We start from the raw sequence: 21911 nt of genomic DNA on the forward strand, positions 1-21911 counted from the left end.
TGCAGTCCAAGGCTAAATAATCAGAATAAACGGGAACAAAGCTGAATCTTAAATTACAAAAGCCCATGTCATCTTTTTTTTATATATCCTGTAGAAAGTTAACACTTTACATCGCATACTCATGAATGACATGAATCAGATGTCAAACTCATGACATGAATCAGAGTCATAAGCCATTAATATAATAATCCAAAATCACAGTTGCACCTGCAAGACTAACTTTCTACTGTAAGGCCATGGGGCCACACTAGCCGCACAAAGAATGAGAACCTGGTTTTACATGAGCAACACCCCACACATGTTTACTATCAAGACAGCACACTCCCAAGGAGCGTCCAGGACACTGAAAGGGAGTCCAGCTACTCATGGCTCAGAAATCGATGTCCACAAACCACTGGAGTAGGAGTGGACCATGGAGCCCCGCCCCCTACCCGGGATAAACAGGGTAACAACAGGGCTTTAAGTTGGCTCAACCATAGGCGCTTATACGCATGGAATAAGAATAATGCCACATGTTGGATAGTTTGAGGTGTGATTTGATATTTATCTCTAAAGAACAACATTCCACTGTGATAAACAGTGAGCTTAAGCAAAGGCAACCAACTCATGCACATTCTTCTGCAGTAGGAGGAGAAGGAGGGGGGAGGAGGAGGAGCCGTCCACTCGGGTGAACTTTGTAACAAATTTCTCCGCAAAAGATTTTCATCATTTTAAACACACCGACCAATGGCCCCGTAACCTGGCGCACAAGATGTACATTTGGTGCAGCCTCTTGGCTGGCTTGGCTCTCTTGCCAATCTTTTTAAAATCCTTGTTTCCATACTTGAGCGACGACTGTTGTTACATGTGGAGAAGTTTAAAGCTGGGCGCACGGCTGTCCCTCTACAAGAAACTCAAACCCTTCCACAGCATTCTAGACCGCTTCTTGGAAACAGCGAAGAAGCATCCTACCAAGACCTTCCTGCACTTTGAAGGCAATGCGTACTCCTACTCGGAGGTGGACCGCCGGAGTAACCAGGTGGCCCGTGCCCTGCAGAACCACGCGGGCCTGCAGGCGGGCGCCGCGGTGGCGCTGCTCCTGGGGAACGAGCCCGGGTTCGTGGTGACCTGGCTGGGCCTGGCCAAACTGGGCTGCTCGGCCGCTCTGCTGAACACCAACATCAGGGCCAAGGCGCTCCTGCACTGCTTCTCGTGCTGCGGCGCCAAGGTTCTCATTGCCTCGGCAGGTAGGCTGCTGTCCCCCACACATTGTATACAGGCCTACTCAGTTTTTAATGTTTTTTTAATTATTTTTTTTTCATGTTTTTTAGTGTAGATAATACTTTTCTTTTTATAATACTTCTTTATTTGTATGAAAATGAAAGGGAAAGCATAGACCTTGATCTTCTGTCGTTTTCGTTTGAACAACATTTGCTGCCTGTGGCGCAGCGTGTCCGCAGTGAAGGCAGCTCTTCATAGGGATTACAGCCTATAGGATAGCCCTATACTATAGCCTATGGGGCAGCGTGCTTTTCATAGGGATTACAGCCTATAGGCAGGGTTCGAGTTAGGTGGGAGCCAGTGGGAGCTGAGCTCCCATAGAGAGTGGTCTGGCTCCCATGAAAGCAGCAAACTCAAATATTTGTGGGGGTCTCTGAAAATACAGCAGCGTAATATTGTAATAACAAATACAGCTATTTTCCCTACCACATACAGAGTAACATTGGGGGATAATAGAACGCCGGTCATTATCGGGAAAATCAGGCCAGACAGGGCTAACTGGACACCGACGCGAAACGGAGGTGTCTTGCTTCGACCTGAAGGGGCTTATCAGCGCAAGGTCGGCAAAGACCCCCCCCCCCCTTAATCATAACTCGAACCCTGCCTATAGGGCGACGCGCACTTCCATAGGGATTACAGCCTATAGGGCACCGTGATGCCGACACGCCGAGTACGGGATTGCGCAATGGAGGCCGATAAATCTGAAAGAAGCACATGCGGTCTTTTTTTTTTTTTTTTCTTTCTCCATAATTAAATTTTTACTTATCTCTATTTACTGTATCTTGTATTGTTGCTGTTATATGGCTGTTGAGGAAACAAGCCTAAGAATTGTACTCTTGTTTTCTTGTACAATAAGACCCTGATTGTGATTCTGATGTTCAGAGGTAAAGGACGCGGTAGAGGAAGTGCTGCCGGCGCTCATCGATAAGGGCATCAGCGTGTACTTGCTGGCGGACACCTGCAGCACCGAGGGCATCGTGCCCCTAGCCCAGAAGATCTCTCAGGCCTCGGAGAAGCCGCTGTCCCGGGACCTCCGGGCCAACGTCACCGTCAAGAGCACCGCACTCTACATCTACACCTCAGGCACTACAGGTAGGATCAGCACCACCTACACCACCTACTGGTAGAGTCTTCACCACCTAGCACAGGGGTCGCATCCTATTCTTTGTAAAGGGCCATTTTTGGATGGAAATGGGGTGTTGATAGCTGTATGGGGCCGCATATTTGTTGTAATAGCTAACTTTATCAATTAAATAGCCTGTATAGGCATATACAACAATTGGATTTATGCAATGAATATATGCAATTGCAATAAAACATAGGCTACAAAACAAGCATTTGAGTGGATGTTACATCTAACAAGAAATGAGGGAGGAATGCAGGAAAAGTCCATTATCAGCTTTTTAAGTTGAAAGGGGAACAATTGAGTAGGCCTAGCTCTACGGTTTCAGTTCTTGTTAGTGCAAATTAAATTAATATCATTGCATCATAGAAAATATCAGCCCAGCCCTGCTTTAAAATAACAAAACTGGTAAACATTTTGAACAATTGAATTGTGGCTGTCCAGTTCAGTGCTAAGTAGTCTTGTCACATTGATTCCCAGCAACACTTGCATGAGCAAAAAACAATATTAATTAATATTAATATTAAAAAGGGTAACAATTTGCTATAATGAATTAGATAATCAAACACCCCCTAGCTTTCTCATCCAGTTTCATGGGATTTTGTTGAATTTCATTGTAGAGCTTCTGAATATCAGGACTGTATGATCTTGTCTTCAGCTTGTATATGTTTTGCCTTCTTTGGATCCATAGTTAGGCGTTTATAGCAAGCTACCCGCTCAGAAAATAGGCGCCAGGATAGTCTCGCGATGCACATTTCATGCTGAAAATCATTTTTCATTCGATATACAAGCAATATATTTTTTAAAATTGATAATGTATGTTTGACTTTTGGCCTACAACCATCATTGGAAAATTAATCCCATAAATGTTACTTTCAAGTTATAAAATAAAATTTTTAAAAAATTATCTTTTTTTTGGCCAAAGGGCTGAAAGGGCGGCGCCAAAGGGCCGCGGTTAGCCGACCCCCGACCTAGCACAAGTAGGGTCTACACCACCTAGCACAAGTAGGGTCTACCCCATCTAGCACAGGTGGAGTCTACACCACCTATCACAGGTAGAGTCTACACCACGACAGGTAGAGTCTACATCACCTAGCGCACACCTCCGATAGGAAGTATGTATGACATACCAATTTAGCCCCTAAAAGATTGAAAATAAATATATTTTGAAGAAAATCACATTAAATGACATAGGGATCTTCAATCAGCAATCTATACTGAGTCGCTTGGCCTGCCAGCTGCAGTTAGCAGCTTCGTTCTTCAACAGAGAGAAACCGTTAGCAGATCTCCTCATTCTGTGGGCACCGCAGGGATCTTATTCCTGAGAAGTAAATCTGGTTTATCTTCCTGTAATCTAAGATGTTAGATAGGAAGGATTCTCTGCAGGACAGAGGATGCAGCTCCCTCTTCTATGTGGGGGACCACCCATTGCAGGGCCTGCAGGATGGGGCCCCACAGTGACCCTGTCTATGTATCTCTGGGGGGACAGGTCTACCTAAGGCAGCCATCGTGACCCAGGAGAGGGTCTGGGCGGCGTCCTTCATCATGGCGGTGTCCGGGGTCAGCTCTCATGATGTCATGTACATCAACCTCCCGCTCTACCACAGCGCTGGCTTCCTGATCGGGATGTGTGGCTCCATTGAGAGGGGTAACATATATTTTATAAATATATTAATAATTATAGGTTGATGACTAGTACTACTAGCACTACTACTACTACTACTATTACCACAACTATGACCTCTACTTCTATGCTACTACTACTATTACCACAACTACTTCTAATAATACTAGTACTACTATTATTACTTGTAACACTACTACTACTACTACCAATAATATTACTATTCACAGTGATATTACTACTACTACTAGTACTACTACTACTTGTACTACTACTATTACCACATTACTTCTAATAATGCTAGTACTACTATTACTTATACTACTACTCTTACTACTACCACTCCTAGGCTACCACCATCCCCCCACTATTAGTAGTCATTCATAAATCTGTAACACAATACAAACACCGTAGAAGCTTGAACAAATTAATTGTGAAAGGATGCAGATGGTTTCACACTTAGATGGCTCCTTCTATATTTGTGTGTGTGTGTGAATATCAGGTGAATGCCATACCTGTGATCCAGGTAGAATAACCCAGATCTGTGACTGCAGGTATGACCTTTGTTCTGAGGAGGAAGTTCTCCGCCTCTCAGTTCTGGCAGGACTGCAGGAAGCACGACGTGACAGTGATGCAGTACATTGGGGAAACAATGCGGTACCTCTGCAACATGCCCAGGGTGAGCAGCAGCAGAGCACAGCGGGACAGCGGAGCAGCAAGGGAGTGATCAGAGGAGCCCGCGCCCCACCATAGGAGGAGCGCTCAGAGGATCCCTTGTTAAGACGAGCATTCAGAGGAGCTCTCGTTAAGAGGAGCTCTCATTAAGAGGAGCCCTCGTTAAGACAAGGCCTCGTTCAGATGAGCCTTCATTAAGGCGAGCCCTCGGTCAGCGACCCCTCGTTCGACAAGCCCTCCTTAAGACGAGCCCTCGTTAAGACGAGGCCCCATTAAGATGAGCCCTAGTTGAGTGCCCTCGGTGAGAGCCCTCGTTCGGCGAGCCCTCGTTAAAACAAGGCCTCGTTCAGATGAGCCTTCATTAAGACGAGCCCTCGGTCAGCGACCCCTCGTTCGACAAGCCCTCCTTAAGACTAGCCCTCCTTAAGACGAGCCCTCGTTAAGACGAGGCCCCATTAAGATGAGCCCTAGTTGAGTGCCCTCGGTGAGAGCCCTCGTTCGGCGAGCCCTCGTTAAAACAAGGCCTCGTTCAGATGAGCCTTCATTAAGACGAGCCCTCGGTCAGCGACCCCTCGTTCGACAAGCCCTCCTTAAGACTAGCCCTCCTTAAGACGAGCCCTCGTTAAGACGAGGCCCCATTAAGATGAGCCCTAGTTGAGTGCCCTCGGTGAGAGCCCTCGTTCGGCGAGCCCTCGTTAAAACAAGGCCTCGTTCAGATGAGCCTTCATTAAGACGAGCCCTCGGTCAGCGACCCCTCGTTCGACAAGCCCTTGTTCAACGAGTCCTCGTTCGGCGAGCCCTTGTTCGACGAGCCCTCATTAAGACGAGGCCTTGTTCAGCGAACCCTTGTTAAGACGAGCCCTCGTTAAGACAAGCCTTTCTTAAGGCGAGCCCTCATCAAGACTTAGCGAGCCCTTTTTCAGAGCCCTTGTTAAGACGAGCACTTGTTCAGCGAGCCCTCGTTAAGACAAGCCTTTCTTAAGACGAGCCCTCATTAAGACGAGCCTTTCTTAAGGCGAGCCCTCATCAAGACTTAGCGAGCCCTTTTTCAGAGCCCTCGTTTAGACGAGCCCTCGTTCAGAGACCTCGTTAAGACAAGCCCTCGTTCAGAGCCCTAGTTAAGACCAGTCCCCATTCAGCAAGCCCTCACTTAGAACCCTTGCTGCTTCAGGTCCACCCTTGGGGGGATCATGAGACACAAGGCACTGTACAATATGTGGTGCAATGTGTGATGGTTCAAGATTATGTTTGGATTGTTCTGTTGAGCTCTGTATGTTATATGGATGGGAACTGCTACTAGTTCCTTATTATATTGTCTGTGTTGGTCCTTTTCAGCAAGGGAATGAAAAAGACCACAGAGTCAAGTTTGCCATCGGGAACGGCATCCGCACCGATGTCTGGACCGAGTTCCTAAAGCGCTTCGGAGATATCAAAGTCAGGGAGCTGTACGGGGCCACGGAGGGCAACATCGGCTTCATCAACTACACCTCAAAGATCGGGGTGGTGGGCCGGGTGAACCTCCTCCACCGGGTAGGTGGAGCAGCCCTGAGCTCCTCTCCTTCATGATAAAGTACAGCCGCTCCCCAGTCCAATGCCGCCCCCACAACGTCTGTGACTTTGGCTTTAAATTCACAATGACTTTCCTATTCCCCAGAGATTCTTCCCGTACCTTTTAATCAAGTTTGACATCGAGAAAGAGGAGGCGGTGAGGAACGCAGAGGGCCTGTGCATCCCGGCGGCCAAGGGTGAGCGGACTGAGTGAAAGTGACAGATAATTCTCCAAAATGCATTGAGGCCAAATAAATACTGCAGCCCAAGCTTACAGAGCATTTAAAATATGTCAAGCTGTAAAATGGAGTCATCCGTTTCCATTTGAGTGAATAATGTCATTGCTCCTCAGGTGAGACCGGACTCTTAGTGGGAGCCATTACTAAAATCTCTCCATTCAATGGCTATGCTGGGAACCAGCAGCAGACGGATAAAAAGCGTCTGAGCAACGTGCTGAAGCAGGGAGACCTGTACTTTAACAGCGGGGACCTGCTCCGCATCGACCACCAGGGCTTTGTGTACTTCCAGGACCGGGTGGGGGACACCTACAGGTAGGTCTGCCTCCCTCGCTTACAGCTCTGATTTTATTTAGTTTATGAAACATTTTGGCTACACTTCACAATGAGGGTACATTAATGAACCAATAATTAACCTGAGTTAATGCAGTAATTACCATTATAATAAAGCTTTAGCATAGGGGCTGGGTTTTTGTATGGTAGTACCTTCCTAGGGGTCAGGATATAAGTTGAATAGGTTTAAGTTGATACCTTAGTAAGATAGAAACCATTACTTAAGTTACCGTGGAACACCATTACTAAGTGATACTTAAATCAGTTGTTGAAGTCGAAATCTAAAAGACGTTACTGACGTGTATTTACATGAAAATCTTTGTGATTGCAATTTTAAGTGCTAATCAAGGGTTAGGTAATGCTTATTTCTGCATTTACTAACGTGAATCCATGGTTCATGATTTTACTCTTATTGTACAGTGTTGCTGATGTTTTAGATATGTTCCTTCTCTTTAGGTGGAAAGGGGAGAACGTAGCCACGGCGGAGGTAGGAGACATCCTGACCACCTCTCACTGCATCTATGAAGCCAACGCTTACGGGGTGAAAGTGGAAGGTGCTGCATTAGTACTCACTGTATAGCATTATCATTGAGAAAAGATAACTTAACGTTGATCCAGTCCTCATGTTTCCATCCGCTGCTCTCTCCAGGCCACGAGGGGAGGATTGGGATGGCAGCCGTCACTCTGAAGGAAGGGGAGGAGTTTGATTGTTCGGACGTTTACAAGCAAGTCGTAAACTACCTCCCCTCGTATGCTAGGCCCTACTTCATCAGGGTGCAGGTGAGGCTGGTGGGATGTTGCTCCCGGTTTATACAAAAATGATATTCATCGGAACATGATAGAAATCTGATCCAATATCAGGCTTGAGGTACATAATGGACCTGGACGATAACGGCTCGATAAAGTAAAACATGCTAAAGGTATCCTTTGTTTTGTGTTGTTAGGGCTCTCTGGAACTGACCGGTACTTTCAAGATGAAGAAGGTGAAGCTGGTGGAGGAGGGCTTCGACCCCTCCCTCATCTCCGACCCCATGTACTTCCTGGACCCCCAGAGAAAGACTTACGTTCCGCTCACCGAGAACATCTACGCGTCGATATCTGCCGGGGCGGTGAAACTCTGAGACCGGCACTGGAAGTGAAATCTGATAATGTGATTCTTAAGGAAAGGTTTTGCCATGTTTTTTTTGCAAGCAAGCTTATCCACCTGTTTACAGAAGTGTTGTACTGGCTCAAGGTAGGACTCATAACTCAGCTAATAATAATGCAGGGATAGATTTTTAAGATCCATTTTAAGATCTTTTTAAATGAACAAAACTGTAGTTTGTAATTTTTATCTGAACATACAATGCCATAATTGTCAGATATTGTGGCACTTATGAACAATGTTGTTTTACCAATCATTAAATTGTGATTAATAAAAGCAAATGTTTTCTAAATGTCCGGACAGATTATCTTCCATTAAATCAAGGTATGTGATATAATGACCAACATTTTTTGTCATTTGACAAAGTGACAAGAATTTCTTATTGGTTCATCCTATGCTGTCTTCAAACCCAATTGAGTTTTAAATAATGTGTGAACAATTTACTAAATGGATTTTGCAGCAGATTCTAATTCTAGTCAGTGCAAGTCCTGTCCTTTCGTCTGAACATTTCTTGCCCATGTGTTTGGAGATGTCTACAGTGTGGTTGAGTATTGACTCAACCTTTGCACAGTCATTCACCTTTGTCATTCACATTGCTCCTAGTTGGCAAAATCCCACAGAACTCCAAGACCTTAACCCTGCCAAACATTGCATTTTGTCATTCGCTGTGATCAGAAATCAAACAACCCATTAGAAAGTTCTTTAAAAATGAATTTATTTATTAATACAGTGATATACTTAGAAATGTGTTGCAAAGGAAACAAATAAATAAAAAGAATGTCAGCCACACAGGAAAATAAACTAGTGTTGGAGTTGAAGCAGTGTTGTCATATCAAAAGAAAATCGTACTGATGTGCCATAATAAATTGTCTATTAGTACAAAAATACATTTCAGGGCACACAATACAGCATCCAGTATCACAAATAAAGGAAGGGGGAACTCGTCAAAGCAGACCCTTCAAGTACATATCTTTTAAAATGATTTAAATCAAGCACTTTTCTTCTATTTTGTAAATAAGAATAAAAAGATTTTGTTTTGGACTGTTAAAAATGCCTAGGTGGTGTGTGTGTAGTGAGTCTGTAGAAAAGTGGGTTCTTACTGCTTGTGTCAGTTCCAAGGCTCAGGGCTGTCCCGGATACAAACATAACCAATGTTGCTGCGCTCTTTTTTAGGAAACCTTTTCTTCTTTTATACAAAATAACAAAGATGTACAAAAAGTTCATTTACAGAGAACCAAGGCCATATGCTAGCTATATGTACAGCCATAATTTAAACATTATCTAGACTTAGTCGTTTGTTTTTTGTGTAGTTCCTCAGACTTCATATGCATAGCAGTAAAATAAAGCATACCTTTTTCGTCAGCCTCAATTATTCTTGTGTGCTAAATCAGAGTTTACTGATATGAGGAGATGTAGAGAGGCGCCGTTGACCCTGGGGGGCCGACCGCGCTAACTGAAGCACTGAAAGGGTTTTTAAACTCTCACTGAAAAAGTTAATATGCAGATAAGGCATCACTGCTTGCAGTGTACGATGGGTTCTTCATGTGTTGGAACTTAGTAGCAGGCTTCTGGACCTGAGTCATAGCACATGCATAGATCTCTAGACAGCAGGAGTTTGTCAAATCAAGTCAGTATATTAATCTACGGTAAAACATTGCTACAAAAAAGATCTGTTCTAAACATTGGAGAGGACCCATTTGCAAACAAATGGGCTTCTGATGCTAATACTTAAACCTCCATTCTTCATATAGTATATTGATATATATATATATATATTTATATATTTATTTCTTCTTTTTTTTCATGATGCCTAGCCTTCCTTCATAACCGCGGCGTCAGGCTCAGCGTGTTTCCAAGTCCTTAAGAGATTCTTCGAGAGCCAGTTGCGTGGCCACAGCCCTCCCAAGAACAGCGTTCTTGGACATAGCAGAGGTTCCTGTTTGTGAGTGCTATACAGTATGCTAAATTCCCCCCCGCCCCACTGTAATATTATTAAACTCTCTAGTTTCCTTTTTCTTGCTCTGCTCCTCACCTTTAGAAAAAATTAGACAAAAAATGTCAATCTGAAGATTATTCAGTCTGCGGCACTGGTCATGCATTCCAACAACAGTTCCATTTTTTTCATATAATTCATTTTTTTTGTGTTTAATCCTTAAAGATATACTTTTTTTTGCAAGCCTTCAAAGCACCAAAAACATAAAAATAAATGAAACCAAAGGAACAGGGGGGTTTACAGCCACAGAGGGCCGGGGGCCGGCCGGTCTAACGGGGTCGTTCCAGGGTGGACTTCTGATGGTTTTCTGGTCGTTTGCGAGGGGAGGGACACAGTAAACAGTGCGAGTGTTATTTCCAGTTCCATACTTCCTCGGGCGGTGTCTCTCAGCCCCGGAGGCCATGGAGGGAGCACAGCAGAGGAGCGGCGCGGGGGGGCCTCCCCCTGTCCTCCACGCACACCAACAGACCAGCTGTCACACCTCAGAAGTGGTCGATGAGCACAGAGACACAGTTTGCGCCCACCAGGTAGTTGGGGTCCCCTGGGAGGGATTTGTTCTGCCAGGTCTTGGGGTCACCTGCAGTCCAAAGAGATGAACACAACCAAAGTGACAATGGTCAGTAAACAGGGAGGAGTGGGGAGTACTTATTAGTAGTAAATAATAAGTACAGGCAGGGCTCCAAAGTAAAAGCGTGGATGCATGGCCGGTTGTGTTGGAAACAGGAAGGAGAGGGGAAGCGCGTGGACAGTAAAAAGAAGTCCCCCTCAGCCCCAACGAAGTGGACCAAAGCCACAATAATAGAGAGTGTTTACCTATAGAATATTGTTTATACGCTGACCTTCGCTGCTAGACCACTTCCTGCTGTCCTCTAGACAGACAGGTCTCGTCTACTCTCCAGCATGTGGTCATACTGGGAGTGTGGGCGATGAGGAGAATCATTAGTATTCTTTATTCATTATTATTCTATATTAACCACAACCGTCCATCCAGCCCTGAGCAGCCCACTGGCTCTTGTTCATACCAACCAATGAGCAAAATAAAAAGGATCCGCACACCGAAGTCTACAGGGCCCCATAAACCCAGGACAGGAGTCGCCCTCACAACCCTGATGAGATGACATGTCAGCATTGACAGTGCTTTGCTCATTGGGCCGGTTTCAAAACAAGGCTCTGCTGCGCAGACCAAACCTGTCCACCTTTAAGCGCATGCTATGGTTGGGGGTGGTTTCAGTTTCAGACAGACAGACAGACAGACAGACAGACATACACACTCAGACAGACAGACAAGACACGCTCCTCCTGACCCTCATACTAGCATTTGAAAGCATAGCGTTCAAATGAAAAACAAAACGGTAAGAGCCCAACAGGGCGAAGGGAGAGAGAGAGGACAGCGTACCCGACGAGGAGTCAGAGGATTTTAGAGCAAAAGACCAACCATCTGGGGTCATAGACGCACAGTGAGGCAGGCGCAGCTCCACCGGCTTCAGGAACTTCAGTCCATGAGGGCCACACATCACCAGGGGGCTCAGCAACGTCTCCCCTGCAGCGCAACATACACACACACACCTGGTTACACCTGGATACAGTGTCGCTTTAACACACACACATGGTTAAACCTGGACACAGTTTGCTTCAACACACATACACACACACCTGGTTACACCTGGATACACACACACACACACGGTTACACCTGGATACAGTGTCACTTCAACACACACACCTGGTTACACCAGTTACACCTGGATACAGTGTCACTTCAACACACACACCTGGTTACACCTGGATACAGTGTCACTTCAACACACACACCTGGTTACACCAGTTACACCTGGATACAGTGTCACTTCAACACACACACCTGGTTACACCAGTTAGACCTGGATACAGTGTCACTTCAACACACACACCTGGTTACATCTGGATACAGTGTCACTTCAACACACACACCTGGTTACACCTGGATACAGTGTCACTTCAACACACACACCTGGTTACACCAGTTACACCTGGATACAGTGTCACTTCAACACACACACCTGGTTACACCAGTTACACCTGGATACAGTGTCACTTCAACACACACACCTGGTTACACCAGTTACACCTGGATACAGTGTCACTTCAACACACACACCTGGTTACACCAGTTACACCTGGATACAGTGTCACTTCAACACACACAGCTGGTTACACCTGGATACAGTGTCACTTCAAGACACACACACACCTGGATAAAGTGTCGCTTCACCACACACACACACCTTGTTAACAGTGTCACTTCAATACACACACACACCTGGTAACACATGGATACAGTGTCCTTCAACACACACACACACACACACACACACACACCGTACACACACACACACACGGTAACACATGAATACAGTGTCATTTCAACAACACACAACCTGGTTACTCCTGGTTAGGGTGTTGGTTCAACACACACACACACACACACACACACACACACACACACCTTCGGAGACCTCACACATACCGCTCGCTAATTCTGCCCCTCAACAATTATTGCAGAGAAAAGAATCTTGTAAATATTATATGTACAACATTATGCATGTTATCTACAAACACTTGCAGACAGTGTATACAAATAGTATATCAACACTTGTATAGAGCATAGATATACACTTGTAAATAGTATATAAACACTTGTAACTAGTATATAAACACTAGTAAATAGGATATAAACATACTTGTAAATAGTATATAAACACTAGTAGATAGTATATAAACACACTATTAAATAGTATACAAACACTAGTAAATAGTATACAAACACTAGTAAATAGTATATAAACATACTAGTAAATAGTATACAAACACACTGGTAAATAGAATATGAACAATTGTAAATAGCATGTAAAAACACTAGAAGATAATATATAAACACACTAGTAAATAGTATACAAACACTAGTAAATAGTATACAAACACTAGTAAATAGTATATAAACATACTAGTAAAAAGTATACAAACACACTGGTAAATAGAATATGAACAATTGTAAATAGCATGTAAAAACACTAGAAGATAATATATAAACACACTAGTAAATAGTATACAAACACTAGTAAATAGTATACAAACACTAGTAAATAGTATACAAACACTAGTAAATAGTATATAAACATACTAGTAAATAGTATACAAACACACTGGTAAATAGAATATGAACAATTGTAAATAGCATGTAAAAACACTAGAAGATAATATATAAACACACTAGTAAATAGTATATAAACATACTATTAAATAGTATATAAACACTTGTAAATAGTATATAAACACACTATTAAATAGTATATAAACACTTGTAAATAGTATATAAAAACACCAGTAAATAGTATATGAACACTAGTAAATAGTATATAAACATACTAGTAAATAGTATACAAACACACTAGTAAAAAGTATATGGACACTTGTAAATAGTATATAAAAACACTAGTAGATAGTATATAAACACACTAGTAAATAGCATATAAACACTAGTAGATAGTATATAAACATACTAGTAAATAGTATATATTAACACTAGTAAATAGTATATAAACACTTGTAAATAGTAGGGCTGTCCCCTGAAAGTCGATGATTCGAATCATCAGTCGGGTTTCCCGCCGTCTTCCTTTATTCATTTATTTTTTTAAAAGACCCAACCTATAGTGTAGACGTGTCAGACCATATGCATGAATTGACACATTTATTGTAACTTTTTATTATTCATCTGCAGCGACAGTTGGTGCTGAAAATAAATTGCAAACTGCGAGTACAGATGCCACCGCAGGCTTAATATTAGTCAAATCTCTGGACTGAAAAGGCAGATCTGATTAGACTCAGAAAATTCAGAGTCGGGGACAGCCCTAGTAAATAGTATATAAACACACTAGCAAATAGTATATAAACAAACTAGTAAATAGTATATGAACACTTGAACATGATCAAGCGGCGCTGCGTACCTTTCTCCTTGTCCAGCGGCGGCAGGATGCTGTTGTCGCGGCACACCTTGAAGTAGATCTCCTGCTCCACACTGTCGGGGATGGCGCCCTGAGGGATGATGATGCTGACGCCCGTCTCGATGGAGCTCAGCACGCCGCCGTTGCAGTTGAAGATGCCTCGCGCCGTGGCGACCACCGTGTGGCCCTCGTCTTCGTCCTCGTCCTCCAACGCGCTGGGGCTTGGCAGAGACGCACCAGAACACACCAATCACACCACAGCTCATTAGTCCACAGCCAATAGGAAGGCGCCTATAGCCCTGTGAGCTTGTTAGCCCCCGAGCAATAGGAAGGCGGCTATAGCGCTGTGAGCCAGTTAGCCCACAACCAATAGGAAGGCGGCTATAGCCCAGTGAGCCAATTAGCCCACAACCAATAGGAAGGCTCTGATAAACCTTTTATTTAGTTAGCCCACAACCAATAGGAAGGCATTCATTTTGCCATCATTTTTTTTTAACTGCCCTCACACGTTGTCCCAAGTAAGGCTCAGCCTCATGCTAAGCTGTCCCCGCGTTTGGTTTCCTCTCTGGTTCTGATGGTGAGCGAGATGGTCCCCGGTCAGCTAACCCCTGCCCACCCTTCGCCAGTTCCTCACCTGACGGGGATGGCTTTGGGCGCGGCGCTGACGTTGTTGTGCTGGTACTTTGGCCGGTTGTCCATGGTGCGTGTGAAGGTGTCCAGGCCGCTGTCGGGGTCCACGGGCTGGGGGGAGAGCTGCGGCTTGCTGCCGTTGTTGTTGCTGCTGCCGCTGAGCCCCAGCTGGGGGGGCTTGGCCGTGTCGTTGGGCAGCAGGTTGTGGTTGAACTTTGGGCTGTCGAACTTGCGCTCGAAGGGCCGGGCGGAGCTGGTGTAGGGCTTGGGGACGTAGCGGTTGTAGCTGGCGGGGGTGGGGGCACCCAGGGCCTTGGGGGGGGCCTCGGTGCCGTTGACCGGGGACTTGTCTGCGAGGCCTCCCCCGCGGGGGGGCAGGTAGCCCCCCTGGGCCAGGTCGTCCCGGCCGGCCGGACGCAGGGCCACCGCCTCGGGCTTGGGGGGGCTCAGCACGTCGGGGATGGAGTTCACTGTGGAAGTAAACACACACTGAACTCACCCTCCATCGAACACACACTGAACTCACCCTCCATCGAACACACACTGAACTCACCCTCCATCGAACACACACTGAACTCACCCTCCATCGAACACACACTGAACTCACCCTCCATCAAACACACACTGAACTCACCCTCCATCAAACACACACTGAACTCACCCTCCATCAAACACACACTGAACTCACCCTCCATCAAACACACACTGAAACTCAACCAGCATCAAATGACCACGGCAATGACCTTGGTCTCTGGATATACATTAGAGGATTATTCTGATGTTCATGCCTGCCTTCAGGCATGGACTTCTGATTACAAATCAGCTTCCGGTGAAAGTCTTGCAAACTTACCCTCGTTGGGGCTGAGTTTGGGCAGAGAGTTTGGGGGGATGGCGGGGGTCTGCGGGGGTCCGTACTGGGAGGTGGGGCTCATCACGTGCATGGGGTCGTACCTCTTCTCCACCGGACTCACCTTCTCCATGGACTCCACCCTGCACAGTGAAACACAAGAAGGGCATGACGCCTACAAACCGGTCCAACCTGCTCCTCTTAAGGGCCTGAGTCCCATGGGCGGGCAGGGCCGAAGTAAGAAGAGACAGACCTGTTGTAGTGGTAGGACAGCTGGCCCGGTTTGGGCATGTCGTGGAAGCGGTTGATGGCGGGCCCGGGCTGGCTCATGGCCTTGCTGTCAAAGCTCCGCCGGTCGAAGTAGGACAGCTGCTTCCTGTAGTACTCCTCGTCCTCGTCGGGGTCGAAGTGGTTGGGACGCCCCTCTTCCTTAGGGTGGGGCTTCTGGGGCTCAGGGGCCCTGGGTCAGGGGGTCGGGGGAACAGGGAGAGGAGAAGGAGGGCAGAGACACACAGTTCTGTTGAGAAAATTCTAAACTTAACATTGAAATAGATATTTATATAAATATATACTATTTTGCAAACAGGCTCCTGGCCACTAGATAGAGCTGCCACGTTATCAAACGCTCTGTGGGGCGTCTTTACAGGAACCGTTTCATTAGGCTCCTCCTCCCCTACCTGTAGCATGGCCGCTCCTGCTCCAGGTTGCTCAGGGAGTTGGCCTTGAGCACGGGGCCGGGCGCCATCACCGGCCTGGGGACGTCTGCGGGCTGGAGGGGGGACAACGCAGAACAACAAGCTCACCGTCAGCACCTCCCACTGCAGGTCACTCTACCAGGCACATGTGTAGCGATCGCTATGACACGCCGGGCTGTGGGGTACGTACCCTGGGGGCCGAGGGGTCCCCTCCGTCCTTGGCCCGGTCCACAGACACCGAGCGCTTGTTCTCGAACATCTTGACCCTGTTGAGCACCGACTGGGGCTTCATGGCCGGGTCGTCCTCCTGCTCGTCCCGGGGCAGCGGGCCCTTGCCTCCCGGCTCCCCCGGGGACTGGCCGCTGCCATCCCCCTTCAGGGGCCCTTCGCAGTTCAGCCCCGCCTCATGCCCCGACTTGTACAGCCGGTTGTGGGGCCCGGGGTTGTAGGTGGGCCGGGGGGCCGCGTCCCCGTAGTACTGCTTGGGGGGTTCCGGGGAGCGCGGCGAGCTGGCCCCGGGGAAGCCGTGGGCCTGCTCGGCCTCGTAGGGCGAACGGGCGTCGTAGGGCCCCGGGGGCGGGGCCTCGTCGTAGCGGACCGGCCCGGGGGGCTTGGTGTGGCGGGGGCGGCCGTCGTAGCCCAGCACAGGGGGGGGCTCGTCGTAGCGGGCCTGGGGGGAGCTGTACTCCTTCCCGGGGCCGTCCTCATAGGGGGATCGCTGGTGGTAGCCCCCGGGCTGCTGGGGCCCCGGCTGGTAGGGGGTGGGCGGGGCCGAGGTCTGCTGGTGGCCCTGCTGGTAGCCGCTGGCGGGCGGGGCCGAGGTCTGCTGGTCGTAGGGGGCCCACTGGTCCTGGTAGTGAGGCACGCGGCTGTCGTAGTGCGGGTGGGGGTCGAAGGTGTGGGGCTTGGGCTCGCCGTAGCCGCCGCTGGCGTCGTAGCCGTAGGGCGGGTGCTCGCTGTCGCGGTATGGCTGTTTGTCCTGGAACGACGGCTGGTGGCTGTAGCTCAGCGACTGCTTCATGCCGTGGGTCACGCGCACGGGGTCATCCATGTTGTACAGGTCCTTCTTGTACATCTGTGGGCAGAGGAGAGGAGATAACTGCAGCCGTCAGACAGCGACAACACAACAAAGGATCACAGGTTCAGTTCAACATATTCTAGATTAACCGGCTCAATGCTCAACTAGAAATCCTTTGGGACTTTGGGATCAACTGTGCAAATCATTGATATGACATTCAAGTTAAAGTGCAAAAACACAGGCAGACTTGTTCGTTGTCAAAAAGAAGGCTGAATGTTTGTTTGACATGATGCCTTTCAAGAATGAAGTAGTAGGAATGTACTTATTACCACATTTTGTACACCTGATTCTAGGTTGAACCAGAAGGCTATTTGTACGTTTCTGAAAGGCCTCGTTTCAAACGTATGATGTGCAGCCTGTAGACAGCAGATGCAGTGAGCTCTACTTAATGTTAAAGTAGCTTGGAGGGTAATGAACAAAATTCTGCAGGACAACACCCCAACATGACGCCTTGGTTGGAATTAAGTTTGGTTTTGTTCAACAATGCTTTAATGGGGGTCCAATTTCAAAAATACTGTCTGCAGGTTATTTCCATCATGCAACCAACATTCAGTTTGCTTCTAGTGCAAAGCAAACATAGACCGACTACTGGCAGTACAGCCGACGGTACAGCTAGCGCAACAACGGCCAGGCCGACACGCTCAGAGGCAGAGGCTCAAAGCTGAGAGAAGAAGATCCAGAAAGAGGATTCGACGAACAAATCCCAAAAGATAAAATCAAAACAACCATCAAGGAGGCCATGCAGAGGAAGAACACACAGTGGAACAGTGGTCTGTCAGGTCTTGATCCACAATCAGAGACCCGGGACCCGGGACCCGGGGCCGTTCCACCCGGGCGGCCCCTGTTGTGCTGCCACGGGCCAGTCTGGGGTGCACCTCCCCCCGGGGCCAGAGACGCCAACGGCTCAGCATGGCCCCGGCGTGGGCGGACTCATGCAGGGGGAGAGCGTGAAGGAAGCGTGTGTGAGAAGTCAGCCGGTTATAACACGCACACACACACACACACACACACACACACACACACACACACCGCCCCCCAGTGGCCGGTGAGGAGGTAGCAGCAGGAACAGCAGCAGGAGGAGGAGCAGGAGGAGGAGGAACAGGAGGAGGAAGAGGAGGCAGGAGCAGCAGGAGCAGCGCGGGTACCTTTGGTTCTGGACCAGGCTGCCCGCACAGGAGGGGTTCATGTGGAGGTGGCGGAGGAGGAGGTGGTGGTGGGGGCTGATTTAGCTCGGGGACAGGGCTGGGGCTGCTAAGTAAGTCGGCCTGCGGAGCGGCGCCGGCCCCCTCGAGGCGGGAGCCCTCGAGCTGGGCGGGGTGCTCCGCCCCAGGGGGCGTGGTCAGAGCGGCCTCGTCCTGCTGTGGAGCATCGTTAAGGACACACATTCACTACACGCCCAGAACACTCCTCACACTCACTCACGTCTGCACCAGGACAAGGTCCTTACACGTGTCAGAACAACCCATCATGTCACTGTGACCATGGAGGAGGAGGTGGGCGGGGTGAGCTCAGGACCTTACCTGCTGTGGGGCGGCCATCTTGAAGCCGGCCGGGTCGAGGCGGTGGGCCGGGTCGGGCTGCGGGGGGTGCTGGTACCCGGGGTAAGCGGGCGTGTCCTGGATGACGGGCGGGTCCTCCCGGACGGGCTCAGAGGAGCGGGTGATGGCGGGCTCGGTGGGCAGGCCCACCTCGTCGTTCAGCGTCTCGTCCAGCTCCTGGTCGGTGTAGGCCCCGCCCTCCGTGTCCGTGTCCTCGTAGTCCGAGGTGTGGCGGCTGTCTGTGCTATACATGGAGTACTCGCTGCCCGGTGCCGACAGGTAGGACAGCCGGTCGTCGTGGATGTCCAGGTCGTCCTCTGGCGCCCCGTCCGCCTGGAGGGAGGGAGGGATGGAGGGAGTCAGGGGGCGGGGGGAGAGAGAAGGAGACAGGCAGAGGAAGAGTGAGTGAGAGAGAATAACGCAAGTTATTATGGCAGGCACTTTCACTGAGCTTGCACGCATAGTTCTCTGCAAGAGCAATACTGAAGCTTTGGAGGAGAAAATCATTCATTGAGCGCACACATAAAGTGAAGCAGCAACATGTTTCTGCTCGCTCTGATGTTGTTTCTGCTCGCTCTGATGTTGTTTCTGCTCGCTCTGATGTCGTTTCTGCTCGCTCTGATGTCGTTTCTGCTCGCTCTGATGTAGTTTCTGCTCGCTCTGATGTTGTTTCTGCTCGCTCGGATGTTGTTTCTGCTCGTGCGGTGATCATCTTTTTGGGACAAAGTGGGCAGAGCCAGCGTTGGCCATTGTATCCCTAAACGTGATTGCTTACTCTGACCCAATGACATATAGACGTGGATTTCGCTAAACCCTAGACATGGCCCTGTAAACTCCTTATGTATGGAGCATTGTTCTATTTAGATTTTACTACTATATATATAAATACAGATATACAAATATATATCGAGGTATGAGACGATTGCGGTCTTACACTAAATAAATACGTACACTGCAGTATTTATTTCCTGATCAGCATTTTTAACGTTTATATTTCCTGGTCTGTTTATATCATATATACACAAGTTATGCTAACCTTCAGGGATGAATAAGGTTTACTGCGCTCTTATTCGTGACAGGCATACTGATATGTTTGGTTAACGACCTCAAGCTGTCTGAGGCGAGCGCTGGGCTTTATAGTTCTCCAAATAGTGTTCTTAGAACTCAGCTCTGGAGCAGACTCTTGGTTAAATGTGAGCTTGCTGATGTTCCCCAAAAAATACTCCAACACTCCAAGAGGTGTTTTGGACTCCCCCTGCAGCATGTAACCAATCACATTCAGGGACACACTGGCCACTGCTTGCTCTGGCTACTTAGTGGCTGGATATAAAAATATCTGAGGGAGCAGGAAAACCCTTTGAGTGGTATCGCAAGCACGATAGCAAAGTCAGCATTTGTGCGCACGGGGGCGTCAGTTGTGTGCTGTTTCACTTTATTTGCTCAATGAATGATTTTCTCCTCCCAGGTTTTGTAATTGCTCTCGCAATCAGAGAAAACCTGAAACCCAGCGCTCCTAATAACCGTTTGGGGCATGATGGAGAGACACGCAGAAAAAGTGGGAGTGAGTGAGAGAATGAGGAGCATGGCGGAGTCTGAGAAATGATGTGGGTGATAGAGAAGCAGAGGGAGTGTCGAATGAGAGAGAGTAAAAGTGAGACAAGCAGAGAGAGAGTGATTGTTGAGTGAGTAAGAGTGATAGAGAGATCAGAGAGTGAGTGTCAGTAAGTAAGACAGACAGATACAGAGATACAGAGCGAGAGACCGAGACGCAGAGAGTGTGAGTGAGTGAGAAGCAGAGAGTGAGTGAGAGAGTTACAGACAGAAATCATTTGATCTCCAGATAAAATAGTGTAGCGGATTGTAATGAAGAATATTGTCTGACCCAAGGGCCAAAATGGACCACAGATATGGCCCTACGATAGAGCAATAAAGACCAGTTCTCTTCGCCTGATCTTAATGAGGTTCCACTGAGGTTTCACCTTGCCCTCGGACACCCAGACCAACTGGTTCTGCTGCTGCTGGATAGTCTCCTTCAGCGCTCCGTACCAGCCATCATTCATGTTGTTCATGTTGATGGTTGCTGGGGAGGAAGAACAATGATGTATCAATCACTGTTTATGAGCTGTCTTATCAACCCTGCTGCAAATAAACTCAACCGTTGCCACGTGGAGGGGGAGGAAGCCATGCTAGCCCCCTGCCCTCCCTGATACTCCCCTAGCGTGTGTGGTGTGTGTGTGTGTGTGTGTGTGTGTGTGTGTGTGTGTGTGTGTGTGTGTGTGTGTGTGTGTGTGTGTGTGTGTGTGTGTGTGTGTGTGTGTGTGCGCTCCCTCACTGGTGAAGAGGTGGTGGTTGTTCTTCCTCAGCTTGATGGCGCGCTCGTACAGCTTGCGGGCGCTCTTCCTGGACTCGGGGCACAGCCGGGTCCTCATGTTCTTCACGCCCTGCTTGTTGTCGGGGTTCAGGAACACCACGATGGGGTACCACTGGGCGTAGTTCAGCCGGTCCACCGCGTTGGGCGTGATGTCCAGCACCGCATGCTTGTCCTTCGGCGTGGGGAAAAGACGGCACACGTGATGGGTTGTTCACTGATTGTGTTGTTCATAGAGGTGAAATATCAGCAGAGGTTCAAAACGGTACAACGGGCGGGGAATGTCGTCGACGAGGCATTGGTCGAGGGCACAGACAGAAACACTCACTCTGTCGATGATCTGCTTGATGGTGTGAAGACGAATGATTCCTGAGCTGCGCTGGTCTGTTCCTGCATCCCTAGGTTCGCTCTCTGGTAAACATAGACACACAGCAGTAATGTAGAGACACGTCCGAACAAGATTCATTGAGATTTGAGAATGGCTGCTGTGTCGTCATTGAACCGTACGCTGTGTCTTCAGAAAAACGTACTTGCAAGCTCAAAAATATCGGGCTCCTCCCTGGCTAGTTTTTCCCGGGCCACGTCAGCGATGGGCCCGAATATCACCACCGGCCTCAGGAACCCGGCTGGAGGAGCAGAGAACAGGAGGACCAAAACCCAGAGGATGACAAACTGTTTTTCCCCCAAGCAGTCAAGCTCCTGGAGGAATCCACTACCCCCAAACCGACCCCAAACTCACTACAACAACACACTATTTAAATACATATTTTACTTTAATTTGCACAGCATTCTTGCACTGAAGAATCAGGTTGAACCTCGGTTGGCATCACTACCACTTG

At 48.1% G+C, this 21911-nt stretch overlaps 2 protein-coding genes across 5 annotated transcripts in view; one reads left to right on the top strand and one right to left on the bottom strand.

The window, feature by feature from the left end:
* Positions 1 to 668: 668 nt before the first annotated feature.
* Positions 669 to 8239, top strand: slc27a2 (solute carrier family 27 member 2). Its single transcript, XM_079743652.1, has 10 exons — positions 669 to 1226; positions 2143 to 2352; positions 3873 to 4031; positions 4562 to 4686; positions 6018 to 6212; positions 6337 to 6427; positions 6583 to 6781; positions 7256 to 7353; positions 7449 to 7579; positions 7744 to 8239. The coding sequence occupies exons 1-10, from the start codon at positions 752 to 754 to the stop codon at positions 7918 to 7920; spliced, it is 1860 nt and encodes a 619-aa protein (XP_079599778.1). The 5' UTR covers positions 669 to 751; the 3' UTR covers positions 7921 to 8239.
* A 106-nt stretch (positions 8240 to 8345) lies between these two features.
* tjp1b (tight junction protein 1b) overlaps positions 8346 to 21911 on the bottom strand; it is a 37431-nt gene continuing 23865 nt past the window's right edge. For 3 of the 4 annotated variants that reach the window (XM_079743649.1, XM_079743650.1, XM_079743648.1), the window contains exons 15-28: positions 21603 to 21698; positions 21401 to 21483; positions 21037 to 21247; positions 20684 to 20784; positions 18687 to 19037; positions 18312 to 18524; positions 16279 to 17163; positions 16071 to 16162; positions 15647 to 15853; positions 15397 to 15536; positions 14551 to 15016; positions 13920 to 14137; positions 11372 to 11476; positions 8346 to 10513 (exon numbers count right to left, since the gene is read on the bottom strand). In XM_079743649.1, the coding sequence (XP_079599775.1) occupies positions 10419 to 10513; positions 11372 to 11476; positions 13920 to 14137; positions 14551 to 15016; positions 15397 to 15536; positions 15647 to 15853; positions 16071 to 16162; positions 16279 to 17163; positions 18312 to 18524; positions 18687 to 19037; positions 20684 to 20784; positions 21037 to 21247; positions 21401 to 21483; positions 21603 to 21698 (3263 nt within the window). In that variant the 3' untranslated portion in view covers positions 8346 to 10418. The remainder of the gene's footprint in view (positions 10514 to 11371; positions 11477 to 13919; positions 14138 to 14550; positions 15017 to 15396; positions 15537 to 15646; positions 15854 to 16070; positions 16163 to 16278; positions 17164 to 18311; positions 18525 to 18686; positions 19038 to 20683; positions 20785 to 21036; positions 21248 to 21400; positions 21484 to 21602; positions 21699 to 21911) is intronic. The other variant, XM_079743651.1, reaches the window with a different exon arrangement.

The sequence above is a fragment of the Pollachius pollachius genome, assembly GCF_949987615.1.
Source record: "Pollachius pollachius genome assembly, chromosome: 9".
Classification (NCBI taxonomy): domain Eukaryota; kingdom Metazoa; phylum Chordata; class Actinopteri; order Gadiformes; family Gadidae; genus Pollachius; species Pollachius pollachius.

Excerpts from the sequence above, each read along its gene's own strand:
- slc27a2 (XM_079743652.1), top strand. The coding sequence starts at position 752 with ATGTACATTTGGTGCAGCCTCTTGGCTGGCTTGGCTCTCTTGCCAATC. Across the intron at positions 2,353-3,872 it reads CTACACCTCAGGCACTACAG|GTCTACCTAAGGCAGCCATC; the intron begins GTAGGATCAGCA and ends CTGGGGGGACAG. Across the intron at positions 7,354-7,448 it reads TTACGGGGTGAAAGTGGAAG|GCCACGAGGGGAGGATTGGG; the intron begins GTGCTGCATTAG and ends TGCTCTCTCCAG.